Raw genomic sequence first — 15,875 nt, 5'->3', positions numbered from 1 at the left:
AATATGCCTTTCCTCAAAAGATCAGAAAGGAGATCTCGAAATCTGTTAAATAAGCCATTATTAAGAGATTGCGCCCAAACCGTTCCATGCAATCCATCTGGACCAGGAGCGGTTTTTTTGTTTTAAATTTTAAAAACACCAGCCCCTAACTCACCCTCTGACACCTCAGGAATATCTTCTGAATGATCGAAGTCAACATTAATAAAAGGAGTAGAATCACAAGGAAACAACGATGTAACAACCATCCCCAGAAACGTCGGCTCCATTGTGGATGTTAGCGGCGGCCTCCAGGGACGGAGTTTACTCATGACAATATTGTACGGTCGCCCCCAAGGATCACGATCCAAAGAGTTCAGGAGCTCCTTCCATGCCCTATCCTTTGCTTCAGCTATTTCCAACCGAAGAGCCCTTTTTGCTTCTTGATAAGAAGTATATAAACTTGCCTCTTCGTCCGGATCACGATAACTGAGATGCCTTCTTCTAAAACGCGTGTAACGGCGACGCGCCTTAACACACTCCATTCGTAGTCGGGCTAGTTCAGATGACCACCAATAGACGCTTTGCTTGGGTGAGATGGGACCGATCCGGGGCATAGCAACGTTACTGATACGAGTCAGTGAGTCCCTAAACCATTCTACCTCAGAATCAATTGTAAAATTTGAAGGTTTGGGATTCCAAGCTTCTACTAAGGATACCTCGGTAAGCGCATCTTTGTCTAGATATTTTCGGGACCATCTAGGACCTATCTCAGATGGAGCAGGACCCGGTAAGCTTACAGTGGAATCGAGGATATCAAAACGAATGTACTTGTGGTCCGATAAAGTTTCAACTTCTGACAACACCCTCCATCCATAAACACGACTTGCAAGAGCAGGACTTGAAAAAGTAACGTCCACAATAGAGCCACCATTCATACGTACACAAGTCTGAACATTACCCCGATTCAGTGACACTAAATTTTGAGTTGCTAGCCAATCCAACAAAGCGTCACCACGTTCGTCAGATACTGGAGACCCCCACACTGTAGATTTAGCATTGAAATCTCCAGCGACTATAAGATCGAGGGGTCGACACCATGAAACCAGACAGCCCAGTTCGGACAAAAACGTTTCAAATTCAGCAAGCGTTTTATTTGGGGAAAAATAAACACCAATAACTGCAATTCTGCCAATTTTTAAAGCAACGCAACCTCTACCCTGCATTGTAGAAGCAACTGACAGCAAGTTGACATCATTTATAAAAACCGCAACAAGACCATCACGGTCACCGACCCAGTTGTTTTTATCTGGAACCATGTATGGTTCTGAAACAATCCCTATATTAACGATCCACTGTGTCAAACTCTGAATTAAAAGGTCTTGAGCACTTGCACAGTGGTTCAGGTTAGATTGAATAAAGCGTAGATCCATACTAACTTATTACAATTTCTTGGGTCTCCATTATGTCACCGCTTAAGGTTGGTTCTACTGAAACCGAACTGAATCTTCTCGGCATCTTTTGACTAGGAGCCGTACAAGCTTTCCCCCCCAGTCGATGATCAGCTGTTTTACCTGCCGCAATACACAGAGGACATTGTGGTTTCGATGAACAAACAGAAGCACGATGGCCTGGCTGGCCACACCGGTAACAAGACTTACTACGGTCTATTTCCGCCGTACAACGAGCTGCAACATGACCAGCTTGCAAACAGCGGAAGCACCTAAGTTCTCGTTGTTGCAGCACCGTCACCCTAGCTGAAGTCCAGCCTACAAGCAGACGACCTTCAGACAATTTCTTTGCAGCTTCCACCGGGCATTTCACCCACACCGCAAAGAGACCTGACTTATCCTGACGAACTTCGCCAACTCTAACATGATCGGATGAGCACTCCCCTTTTTTACACACAGCGAATTTTACTTCGTCAGCAGTAACAGAATCGTCTAAGCCTGATACTCTTACCTCAACAGATTTAACAGGCCTCGATACAAGGATGCCCTTCGTACCATACAACTCCCTTAATTTTTTAGCCAAAACATCTGCTTTATCTCCTCCACCTTCACCAGTGACTTGTATAATGGCAGCACCAGTTGCGGCACGTCTAAACCTAACTGCTTCAATTCCCAACTCTTCTAGCCTAATCTGCCCTTTCGCTTCTTTAATGGCCTCCGCATATGTTACGCCTTTTTTCTGAATTTCCGCCGGGACAGTTACAACAACAGCAGCTGTTCGGGGAGTACGCAGTCTTGGCTTTTTAACTGGTGCCTGAAAACCTGTTACAGTTGGTTGAGCTAACACAGCACCTGACCTTTCCCTTTTCTTCCTTTTCCTTTTCTTTCTTTTCCCAACAATCAACCAATGTTCCTTAGAAAGGTTGGAAGCCGATTGCAGAGGCGAGGGCTGAGTAATAGCAGATACCTTTTCAATGGCCAATATTTCCTCTCCTGCAATTCTTTTATTTTTCTTCTTTTTTGAAATAGAGGATGGTCCTTGGGGCAAAGCAGTAGATGCTGCTTGCACCAAGCTTCTACTATTCACCTGTCTATTATCCTGGGATTGACCTGACTCAAATCTAGGGGGCCCAACGACCTTGCGTCGGTCCGCGGCTAGAGAAGGTCTTAATACAGGTGCAGGATTAAGCCTAGGCTCTAGACTCTCAAACCGTGCATTTAATCTATCCCCGATACGGCGCATCAGATTTGCCTCAAACTCCTCGAGGAGAGAAGGAGCGAGCGGTGGCTCCTTTGAATTAACTCCAACATGTTTCCGAAGATCCGTCATATCCTGCTGGAGTATCTCAATTTGCTTTTTGAGGCGCTCGTTGTCTTCACGCAGAGATCGAGTTTCCTCAGAAACTGAACGTGTAGCAAGCACCCCAATATCCTTCCGCATGTCCGCAATGGCATTTTTAGCCATATGGACCCATTGTCCTTTGATATTGGACGATTTTGTGGCGACCTTTTCAACAACTCCCAGGCTAGCCTCAATCCTCTTTACTAAATCCAATGACATATCCTCGCCCTGTTCCGACACCAAGACAGAAGATAGAGTACATTGTGTTTCTCGAGCTTTTATTTCCAAGGCCAAAAGCTCTTCTTCCTCGCGAGCCTTTTTCTCAGCTCTAGTTTCTTTCAACTTGGCAGATTTATTAGCAGGAACCGGATCCACATTCTCGCCCTTAGTGGATGGCCGACCTCTGCCTTTACGCCGCGTTATCTTTGAAGTCGCCTCTCTAGCGATATCTGAATCAGTGTCAGCGACTTCTCTGAAACGCTTCCGGGAGCTCCAAAACCGCGATGAAACTGTCAAAGACTCCCTTGCTTCAACACCTGAGTATGTGGAAGAATCCGACATCTCAGGGCACTCCAACATAATATCACTGGGGGGCGCTGGCAAAACAAACTGATCGCCCGCCGTTGCCACTCCAGCCTCCTGCTCAGCCGCATCACACGGCATCTCCACACTAACATCTTCTTTTGATTTGGTTTTTTTGTTTATTAGATTATTTATTGTTGTCATTTCATAAATTATTTTCCATGGGGGAAATACACAGTCCACCCAGGTGGTGCCCCCTGCACCTAGGTAACCCTTATACCACTCGGAGGACGGGTGGTATCCGAGGGCTGGCCGCTAGCGACTGACTTTACTCACCAGCCACCTGTAAATACAGGTAACCGACACCGCGCAAAACCTACAAGGCGCCCCAATGTCGGGAATTTAAGGGTTTTTTATTGAGATTTTCCTTTCTCTCAGGGCCGGCCAATAAAGGCAAGCCCCCCTGGCCACAAGCATGCCGCTAGACATGACAACGACACACGCCGGAGGTAACAGGTTGCCCGACGGAGAGTCGAAACCCACCCAGAAACTGCTTATCGCAGTCACCAGATCCGTCGCGCCATTGACCTAGAAGGTCATCTACAATATGCAGAAGCTACTGAGCATTACAAATGTAAAAAGACACGCAAGCTCTTCACCAACTCAACGCAAAAATATGCGCTCAACACCGGTCGTTACCGATTCAAAAATTGAACCGGGGGCACGCCCTGAGCCCACCAGTTTTGGTCCACGCCAGTTGGATGTCGGAAGTCCAACCGGTACCCCCGCGGGCGAGTGCGAGGACCCCTATTCGCCACCTGGGGTCGTGATCTATGGAAGTCTGGCAACTCCACAAGTTTCAAATACAGTGTGCCAAGAGCAATGCTCTTGATATTCACAAACGCCAGTTATACGAGCTGGCCATCCCACGTACGCAATAAAACGCACCTCTTGCCTTTAAAGGCTACTACAAAAGTTCGGGCGATACATTTCCCCAAGGTGCTGGCTTACACCCCAGATAACATGATACACCAAAAACGCTGGCTTTGCAAGCCGGCCATCCCACGTGCGAAAATAGATGACGCACACCTTCCCTCAAAGAACACTACTTCTACGTGCTACACGCGCCTGTTGTTCATCAAGTTTCTTCTATTTAAAGAAGCCTACTGAGAACCTTCCCATCGGTCCAATCGGCTTCCCTAAAGTGCTGGCTTGCACTCCAAGTACTAGAGCCCCCCCGCCACGTCAAGGCTTGGACCTTGGGGGGGTTGTCCGGCAGGCCTCCTCCAACCTTTTCCACCCTATTTTATTTTGTGCTACCGTCATTAAATTTTTTCCAGCTACCCTATCGATCCCGTCGTCCCATCGCTCTATTAATTTACCCTTGTTCCTTTTAGACCAGTCCATTACTGTTTATCATCTGTCATATATATAACGGGCTAAACTAGATAAGACATAAAATTACTTATTTAAAACCAATGGTACAAAGGAAAGTACTTAAAACATACGTAAACATTGAAAGGGACAATAATAAATAATATTTTTGAGGTGAAAACCTCTTTAGCGGCGTTGTACACTTTTTACACTAAACATTTTTAAACTCGCGTCAGGACATGTGACCTGATCAAAAATTCGTAAGACGGCTGGAGAGTAGACAGTAGTATAATAAATTACACAGTGTGTGTTACACGATTTACACAATGTATAAATTGTCATGTTTGTGTACGATAGCGCAATAAATGAATATTGTATGCTATACCACATAAATGATAGTACTTTTATACTAATCATTAAAGCAATTCTTTCAAAATTATACCCTAACCATTCCAAAATATCAAAAATGCACAACGTTAATATTCAAGTTTTCACTTCTGCCGGCACACCCGGAGTGCAACCCGTCGTTTTTTTTTATTTAACCACAAAGGTTATATACATATATTATTTACCAGGCCAAATAAACATTTTATTGATCAAAAGGTTTAATTTGAAACCATTGACGTCATACAGCGTTATAATATTGGTGTAATTAAATAGATAGATACAGTATCTATGCGTAATATTTACATTTAGTTCACTACGCAAGTTATAGGTTGAATAAATTCTCATTTACATTTCAATTTTGTCCTGTTCGAATTCCCTTGTGTCACGTGGCTTGCCAAGGCCCGCAGTGCGGAGGACGCATAAATTTTAACCGCCCAAAATACGCCAGCTTCATCAGCTAGTTTCCTTCATTTTAATTTTTTTACAACCGATGACTACTAGCATTTTCGACTGCAGATCCTACGGTGACGGGGTTCGAAAAATATGCCAATATGTCAGCACGACTTAGAACTTGTGACAGTGAAGCACAGGCAATGTCAACTGTCATTTAGCAATTATTTCTTCTTTTTATTAACCGGCAAGTCTTCCAAAAATAATATTTCCTCTAAAGTTGTCAATTTCTTTAAAAAAACATGGCGCAAAACCTTCCTTCTTTTTGAAGTTACATTTCTTTTGGCGCGTTGGTAAGAAAAAAAATTAGGGGTGGACCACCCTTAACATTTAGGGGTTTGAAAGATAGACAGTAGCCGATTCTCAGACTTACTGAATATGCATTAAAAATTTCATGAGAATCGGTCGAGCCGTTTTATCACTCAGCTTTGGTGCATTCCCTTTTTGTAGTTTTAGACTTTTCAGAAGTCTCCCGGGTTGAATAATATCCGGTAAAGGCTTATTTATAAATTTATAATTAATGTTAGTATGTTCGCAGGCGCGCTGGAGGGCGGTCCCCTGGGCGGCAGCGGCGGCGCGCTCGGGCCACTGCGCGCGCCCAGCTCGCCGCCCGCCTCCAGCGTAGCTACCAGTCGCCACAGTCTCATGGGTAAGTATTTATTAAAGTTACACTTCTTTTGGCGCGATGGAGAAAAATGATGAGAGTGAATTTTTACGATGCGCGCGCACACCGACACCTAAATTCTACATCGTAAAGTTAGTTCCAGGTGGCATGAAAATCGATGATAACTATGTTCAAGTTGTATAGTCTAGTATTTTTATATTTAGAACACGTGTTTCGTAACAGTACAATTATTATTAAACAGTGTGAATAAATAAATTTTGGTGTTTTTATTAAATCAATTTCATATACGACGGTGATAGTATTTACTAATAATTTATTATTTATTAGTATATCTATATATATTGAAAATTAGTGATAAAACTGATTTGAATAAACTGTTTCTAACGCGTGTACATAAGTACACACACTCTTTTATCTTTTAATATTATATTAAGGGTAAGATTAAAACACGTAAATATTACTCCCGCAAGTCAAAAACGTATTGGATTACAGTTACATATAGCGTCTTCATTTTGATGCATTTTTCATTATATGAATGTTTGGTTACAATACAGTACTACCCTTTAACGCGGTAGACACGGACGGCGATATAGGAAATCGCGTTGTAGGAGGATTCTGATAAAACTATTTTGAACAATTCAAAAGCTAGGAACACGAATTTAATAAAGATATTTAGTTTAATTTTATAACGCAATTGAAACAGGTGCAAAGGTACGCAAAACTAATTATGGACTTGGCAAATCATTATTTATTTCACGCTACAGAAATATAACTTGAGAACTGGATTACTGTATTTCTAAAATAAAAGATATAACCTAAAATTCAATGCTAAAAGTTAGAAGCTTCTATTGCTATGAACACCGCATCGTCTATACTCTATGACATATGCCATATTTTTTATTGATCTGTGGCAGCGCGCGTTTGGCGCCATTCGTAAAGCCCCATCCACACGCTTGACAAACAATGGCAAACAGCCAACAGCAAACAGCAAACACGGACGTGTGGATGGGTGTTTGTCGTTGTTTGCCTGTTTGTGTTTGTGTTGGGCAGTGTTCGGCATCGGTGTCGGTTTTCTTGCCAGATCAAAGGATGTTTGGCAAACAGTTTGCTACGTATCCACACGTTTGGCAGCGATCAGTATGCGCGCGAGCTTGCGGGAGGCGGACGTATTTACTTGCTACACTTTTTCGTTGGCGCGCAAAGCGTAAAAAATGTCTGATTGGAGCACCTACGATTCTGACATTTTTAAGTAACTTTTAAGTAAAATTAAAAAAACACGGCAAATTAAAGCCCAAATAATAGGTCTAAAGCCTTGTACGCTTTCTATATATTTTAATCATCCACCATCGTCTTTGCTTTCTTATTTTTTTCCTATTTTCTTTTTCTTGCTTTAATTTATAATAAAAATATGTCAACCCGAAAGTAATAGCTGCCACAAGCTCGTCGTCCGCCATGTTTGCCGATTCGGAATGTTATGAACGTTCGCCAAGCATGTGGATGGCTGTTTGTGTTGGGTGATTGTGGTTGGTGTTTGGGACTTCGTTTGCTGTTTGCGGTGTTTGTGACAAACAGCCAGCGTGTGGATGCCCCATAACAGTTTGATCACATTCACTTATCTAATAACATATTATAATATTATCTATTAACATATAATACTAAAATAAAATATATATAAAACTAAAACTATATATAGTCACAGTTTGGTCAACCATTTTAACAAAGGGCTATTCAATATTATTAATCTGTGAAATCATAAACAAAAAAATTATTACTCAGGTAGTATTGTTGTTTGTTTGAGGTAGTATATGTTGTTTGTGCATCTAAAATGGAGAGCGGGTTTCAAAGTACCTAAATCCAGTTAAAAATAGTGCCGCTCCATTCGAACACGTTAGTTTTTATCTCCTCTACAAGACAAGTACTACTCATGAAGTAGAATAACGTTTATTTATTTTACTAACACATCTTGAGGCAGTCATAATTTTTATGTATTATCTTAAATCCAAACAAACAACAAAAGATAGAATGTGTTTCCCGCGTTTTTTTTTAATTTATGGTCTGGTAACGAGACTATTAAGCCGAATCTTATTTTTTTGCATGTTATTTTAACGTATTTATATAATGCACTATAACACTTTGAGAAAATGACACAACTGGCGGCGGGAGGTACTACTTTCCATTATTTCACTTGGAATAGAATGAAAAATGAATTGAAATATGAAAAATCAATATTTGGTTTTGGTATTTTAAAAAGATATGGTTCACATCTCCAATCTCGTTATTACAAAAAGTGCAAAAATGGTTAACTATATTTTTCAGTTGAGCGAGGTGTGCGGGTGCAGTGTTTCCCGCGTTTTTACAGAAACTTTTTTGTCTTCGCGTGTTTTTGACAGCCAGTAACGTTTTCATATTAAGTTTGTATTCGATCTCTTTGGTGATTTCAACGAACAATATCCATTCCAAATTTAAATCACTTTTCATCGCTATAGATTATAAAGGGATAAAGTCAAGTCAAAAATCATATAGGTAACACAATGTACGCTTATGAACGGGTATTGGGACATCGAACTTTTAATATATATTCTTAGAAAAAAATCCCCATTTGGGGTATTCTACGTTTGGCTCTCGGATGTGACGGACGTTTCAGTTGTGTTTAGTTGTTGTTCTATTTTGTTGTGTTCATTATTATTTATTATTTGTTATTGGTTGATTATTATTTTATTGTTGTAATTAGTTAAATCAAATAATTTTGTAAGGAATAAAACTTCCTAAGCTGAGTGTTTTGTCTTTTTTTAATATTTACCGCTTCTGATTTCTAAGAATATGATACAAATTTAGTTTACTTTGCGATAAATTCCTTAGTAAAGCTTTAAGCGTGTTCATTAAGGCAGCATAGTTTAATTAACAGGATTGCGAATGTCCTAACACAATTGATGAGTTGTGTAACAGACTCCCCCATCCATATTAGGCCGCTTCACCTAACATCTAATTAATTTCGTCTAATTTTCACAGACAGCTTCTAAATTAGTTCCAAACACTGCGTGACCTCGCCCCATCTGCACCTAAAGTGATAAAGAGAGCGTTCAAGTATTACGTCACGCAATTTTTGGAGATTATTGACCCACCCCCCCATGTAACGCACCGTAACGTTTTTCTGTACCCAATAGTAAAACGTGTCGTGACCACCCAGAGACTCTTTACATAACTAAAAGTTTCCATTATGTGGTGTAAAGTACTGCAAAGTCGAAAATAATATTAACAATAACGCGTAATTCAATCCCCGCCCCACATCGTAACGTTTTACAAATAGACAAAAAAATTCGTAACGTAATACTTGAATGCTCCCAAAGCAATAAACTACAAATTAACAAAAAAAAATATTCGTGAGATACATTAGTATGGAAACATTTTCTTTTAAATTATAACTTCGTTTCACTAAGGCACAGATAAAAACAGGTGACATAAATTATTAGGGATGCAATGGGCGGCCTTGTCACTAACAAGCGATCTTTTTTCGGCAACCCTAGTAAGGATAAAGAAGGAAAGAAAAACTAAGGGTAAAGTGCATGACTAAATTAACAACAAAAATATTACAAGTAACACTGAAAAATTATACAATTACGAAACTAAAATCTAAAATTAAAACAAAAATTGGACATGGAGATCCGCCAAACTCATGTTCCATTATCACCAAATGGCGATCTACAGGTACTTAGAAAAAAAAAAGAAACTACAAGGTACAAATTCTAGGAGATTTTAATTATTTTCCGTTCTATAATGTTGTTTGTGGCTTATTCATTACGAACTTCTTTCGACATCGTTAGCAGTCGGCACAAACATTTCCGAGAAAATACCAAGTTTTGTTTATGAAACCACTAATGGATATGAAACCACAGACACTTAAACTGAGCTCCAAAATGCATTATGAGTAAATGTGAAAGCAATTTATAATGCATATATTATTATATTTTACGATCAGCTGTGGTGGTTTTGTAACGCGCAGACCATGTCAACTGTCATTTGCCACTTCGATTTTTTTTCTTTTTATTTACCGGCCAGGAATTAAAATATTATTTTTTATTTATCTACCCATTTTGACATTCCAAATTCAAACAAAAAGAAAGAATATTATAAGATAATTGTTCTAAGTTTAAATCTCCAAGGAGTTCCATTATAATTTGGTGCTAGGATTACTATAGTCTGTGACATTCCAAATTAGGAGACAATTTATTTTGTTAAATTTAAGGTCCATTTCAATGTATGACTTAAAGACATATCTAGTTATTAAATTCTGACTATTATAATTGTGTAAGTAGTTTTTCTTTAATTATACAGAATGTTTTAACGGGTACGTTGTATTGAAAGTTTTTAGGCACATACATAATACTTTTATACACGATTTTTGAGTTTATCACGAACATACTATATATGTGGAGGACTGATTTTATATAATACTAGCTGGCCTGGCGAACATCGTACCGCCTAACAGTAGATTCTTTATTTTTTTTTAATACTTATTCTACTATTCGGGACACCGGTCTAGCTAGTAAGATAAAAAAAAGAAACTTGATAATACAACAAATACATTATGTCAAAAAATAAAAATTTACCTTCCCGGAACCCCTCCACTAACACTTGAACTTTATGATAAGGTAGTAAAGTTCAAATTGCCTTTAAATATTATTACAAATATTTTGTATGGGAATATAGAAAAGTGTTGTTTTTAGACTTTTACACTCAATTTTTTTAATTTTTCTCTCCGTCCTCCTCGTACCATCCTCAACCATCAATAACCATCGTAACCATCCTCATACTTCAAGGAATAATATAAAAAAAGAATCAGACAAATCGGTCAAGCCGTTTTCATGTTATGTCGTGACAACGGAAAACGGGTTTCATTTTTATATATATAGATAACCTTAACATTTAAGGGTTTGAAAGATAGATAGTAGCCGATTATCAGACTTACTGAATATGCATAAAAAAATCATAAGAATCGGTCGAGTCGTTTCGGAGGAGTACATTGTGACACGAGAATTTTATATAGTAGATTGAATTACAAGTTTTCTAATTACAAAAATCAAACCAATACAACAGAAAACGGAAATAGTATCAACAATACGAAGCGAGTAAGGGGAAGGAAATAGTCACAACGTGCTTGTAATGGGTCGCTTGGAATTATTCATGTTGTATTTAATGATGAATAGAAAGCGATTCGAAGTAATGTGAATATGTTAATTACAAAAGGGCGTGTGTAATGATTCTTTCTACGTGTTTCTACACTTGTTTTTATGGTATCTATATATGTATCTATGCATCTTCTACCGCATTAACCATGGAGTGAGTGGAGTTGTTTGGATGAATAGCAGCAGCTGAGTTTCAACATCGGACGTCGAGGCAGAATACGAAATTCCATCCGTATCACCACGATGTCCGCCGTTCCACAACTGAGCGTTTTTCACCACTACTTTGTGGAACCAGCTGCCCACTGAAGTATTTCCGAACCATTTCGACTTAGGGTCCTTCAAGAAAAGAGCGTACCAATTCTTAAAAGGCCGGCAACGCACTTGCGAGCCCTCTGGGATTGAGAGTGTCAAGCATTTGCCTGCACTTTGGTATAACGTAAGATAGAGGTTCACGTAAGTGACACCAATTTTAATTTTCTTTCATGAACAGCATAATTTCTGAAAAAATATAAGTAGGTAGTTAGGTAAGTAGGTAGTGTGCTAAAGCCCAGTTTATTCGTATAAAAAGCTTATACTCCAAGCGTATCTATTCAATTATTCTGATATGCATTAATTCAATTAGTATAAGAGATCTTGAATTGATTTATGAGTTCTTTGAACAAGTAATGAGCAAGCGCTGATATATGTTTTTTTTTATTAAAAACAGTAGGCTCAGCCGATAAGTGATACCGCCACCCATGGACAGTTTCAATGCCAGTGGGCTCGCGAGTGTGTTGCTGGGTTTTAAGTGTACGTATGCTCTTTTCTTGTATGTCATATTGTTTCGGAAATACTTCAGTGGGCAGCAGGTTCCACATAGTGGCAGGCGGCAGACTGCATTATAAAACGCTCAGTTGGAACACGGTTAGGTGATACGGGTGGAATTTCGTATTCTGCCTCGATGTCTGATGATGGAACAATGATGATGACGTATGAAAACACACTAAAGTATGTTTTTACTATTATATATTACGATCACGAACGGTACCAACTTTTTTAAGTCATCATGATGGGTAAGATCGAGGGGAAAAGACGCGCTGGCAGAAGGAGGAAGTCGTGGTTCCGCAATATCAGAAAATGGACGGGATTGGCCAGCGTAGAACAGCTGATGCGCTTGGCGAGGAATAAGGAGTATGACGAGCTGACCTCCAACCTCCAGTAGTGGAGAGGCACTAAAAGAAGAAGAAGAAGAACGATTGCCGAAAAGAGACAATCAAATATTGTAAAATTTACATTTATTCGCGATTATATACAATTTTTATATTTATTAACTAGCTTTGGCAACGGTGAAGCGTTAAAATATATAATAAAACCTTCCTCATGAATCATTATTGGTGAAACACACAATAAATCTCGCAGTAGTTCGTTAGTAGATAGTTTTTTCTCTGATTTACAAATCGGAACTGCAAAAAAGTTTAATTTTAGGCAAATGAAAAGTAGTCATTTGTTTTCTACTCTTAACTAGAGTAGTTTAAATCAGAGTTCCCCAAACTTTTTTGTGTCGTAGACCCCTTGCCATGTTTTCCGTGTTGGGTAGACCCCGTACTTACCTGATATTGATTTCCTGTAAATTTCTAACTGTAGTGAAGTTTAGTGTTAAAAACTTTAAGTAAAAACACATGTTAATTTATACATTTAATAATTGAATTTAAATTAAAACTACTCAAAATAAAATTTTGTATCTGTTATATAAAATATACGTATCATTAAATAAACTATAAATAAAATAACATAAGCAATAAGTCATGTTTATGTTTTGATATTATAAGATAGTATGATGTAAGTAAATAGGTACTATCAGTGTATGTTACGAGATCCACTATCGTGGACCCCCATTTTCATTTCATGGACCCCCAATTGTTTTTCGCTGACGTAGACCCCTTGCAGATTGTCATAGACCCCTAGGGGTCAATATAGACCACTTTGGGACTCACTGGTTTAAATGAATCTAGGTCCTTAAACGAACTAAAATCGGTAGAATACGAAATAAATTGATTGACTACGTGCCAGTTGTATTTGAGCTATCCGCATTGCAGGGTCGGCTCCCGTGGGTATCTGCACGATAAATGAATGTAAAAATTATTTTGAGTTCAAAACTCGATTCACAATTTTTATACGGTTAATTAGGAATGTTTTGTAATATGGGGGAAATGTGTTATGTTCGCGGTGGTTCGAGCCCCCGGGAACGGGCCAGATATTAACTTGTGTCTTTAAACACACACATCTTGACAGAGATAATTGATTTAGAACAATACTAGCCGACCCGGCCAACGTTGTTTGGCCCTGTATATTATTTGTAGGAAACATTTTAGTGCAATAAAAATAACTATTGACTATAATAAATAGGGGTTGATCGTAGAGGGTAAATAAAATTAAGGGTTGTTTTTGTGAGAGCAGTGTTGGCCTAGTGGCTTCAGCGTGCGACTCTCGTCCCTGAGGTCGTAGGTTCGATCCCCGGCTGTGCACCAATGGACTTTCTTTCTATGTGCGCATTCACTCGAACGGTGAAGGAAAACATCGTGAGGAAACCGACATGTCTTAGACACAAAAAGTCGATGGCGTGTGTCTGGACTGCAGGCTGATCACCTACTTGCCTATTAGATTTAAAAGTGATCATGAAACAGATTCAGAAATCTGAGGCCAAGACCTACAGAGGTTGTAGTGCCACTGATTTTTTGATGGCATATATATTACGGTATTGGTACCTTCTGAAAATGCAAGTCTACTTTTTTTTCTCCTTTTGGAGGACAACAGATGCGTCGCGGAGCAAGTGGCCTGCCTGTCTTTTGCCGTTGCCACCGAAAGATCGCCATCTTTAAACTTATCAGACAAATATTTTCTAGTAACAACTTCTAAAACTAGCAACCAAAGCTCGTTTATTGTAAAGGAAAAGATTGAGAAAAATATTGGAAACGAGGGAAAAATTGTATTTGTTCCGAGACCATTGTGAGGCGTGCCGTGTTCGGAGAATCAGCATAATGGCGTAACTGAGAACCTGCTGGTCGTTATTTCTCTATTGTAGGTATATACAGTTCTTAAAGTCGTGGATCAAACGCAACTAGACTTATAGATATGTATTCTATAACTTAAAGATATTAGAGCGACTCATGGCCATGTATATTACCTATTCATAATCTCTATTAAATGCGCCAAACTTGTAATACAGGGTCACTTTAAGGTAAAGTATTGTTATTTCACAGTGGGGTCCGAAGTAAACAAAAAGTTATGATTTGAAGAAATTTTTATATCGTATAACTTAATATTATCTTCCATACACTCAATAAACAACAGTTTGAGAAATTCATCAGTACCAATCTAGTGGATATTATGAAAAAGATACAGGTGTAGTGTTTTTCGAATTTTAAGATATGTATAAAAAGTAAATTTTCTTATAAAAACGCAAAATAAATTATAACTCTGCAGGGGTTGAGCTTAGAGACCTCCCGTAGAATAATTTTTTGCAGCTGATGACCTCATCTATCCCCTATTTGCGTTTGATCCACGACTTGACCACCCTGTATATTTTGTATGGTGATGTAGATAATATAATCATATGGACGCGTCGTAGCAATTTTATAAATTTATTTATTTAGACTTCGTTGCATTACAATATAAAAATTATCATAACTAAATGTAAAGGAGGGCATCTGGCGGCCTTATCGCTTTCGAACGATCTCTTCCAGGCAACCACTGTGAGAAAAAAAATGTATTCAATTAGATAAGGTCGTAGATTCTTTTTTCATGCTGTATTGAATGCAATTTCAAGAGAGTGCGAACATAGTAAAGACCAGTGATAAAGTACTGTGTGAAGTGCGCGTAATTAAAGTAATTAAACAGTATTTTGTGTTTGTGTAATAAGTTAATTTCTGCGAGTAATTTGTGTTTATAAATTCCTTATTGATTTAATCAATAAATAAACCCTTGAAGAGATCTACGGCATTTTCTATCCGATCCCCTAGTTCGTAACAATACATTATTATTGTTTTAATATAAGTAACTTATTAACGTCTATCCTCTGCGGTTTCATCCGTATCAAATCGGTCGTAGCACGAGGTTCTAAAGCTTTCCAAATTAAATAGACTTAAATGCAAAATATTTTCTTCGACATGAATTAAGTTCGGTGACGGTTGTTGTATAGATGTTCAAATAAAACCCTTTGTTTGAAGCTGGGTAACAACTAGCTTTAATTGTTTAAAACATGAGCTTATAACTTAGATAATAAAAAACTAACTAGACTTATTGAAGAGTTCGTAAATCTAAGTCACACTTATGTTATTGGATATTATCGGAAACTAGAATGTTAAATAGCTCATATTGGCTTCAAGTGTGCGATGATTGCTTACATTTTTTTTATAGAATAGGGGGCAAACCGGCAGGAGGCTCACCTGATGTTAAGTGATACCGCCGCCCATGGACACTCTGAATGCCAGAGGGCTCGCGAGTGCGTTGCCGGCCTTTGGTACGATCTGTTCTTGAAGGACCCTAAGTCGAATTGGTTCGGAAATACTTCAGTGGGCAGCTGGTTC

The 15,875-nt window shown here is 38.8% G+C and overlaps 1 protein-coding gene across 6 annotated transcripts in view; it reads left to right on the top strand.

The window, feature by feature from the left end:
- The window catches only part of LOC125061694 (cyclic nucleotide-gated cation channel alpha-3), a 145,981-nt gene that overhangs the window by 39,139 nt on the left and 90,967 nt on the right, over positions 1–15,875 (top strand). For all 6 annotated transcript variants that reach the window (XM_047667249.1, XM_047667247.1, XM_047667243.1 and 3 more), the window contains exon 3: positions 6,041–6,151. In XM_047667249.1, coding sequence (XP_047523205.1) covers positions 6,148–6,151 — 4 coding nt within the window. In that variant the 5' untranslated portion in view covers positions 6,041–6,147. The remainder of the gene's footprint in view (positions 1–6,040; positions 6,152–15,875) is intronic.

The sequence above is a fragment of the Pieris napi genome, chromosome 24, assembly GCF_905475465.1.
Source record: "Pieris napi chromosome 24, ilPieNapi1.2, whole genome shotgun sequence".
NCBI classification, from domain to species: Eukaryota; Metazoa; Arthropoda; class Insecta; order Lepidoptera; family Pieridae; genus Pieris; species Pieris napi.
The sequence above is the reverse complement of the archived record's forward strand: the minus strand, read 5'-3'. Positions and strand labels throughout refer to the sequence as shown.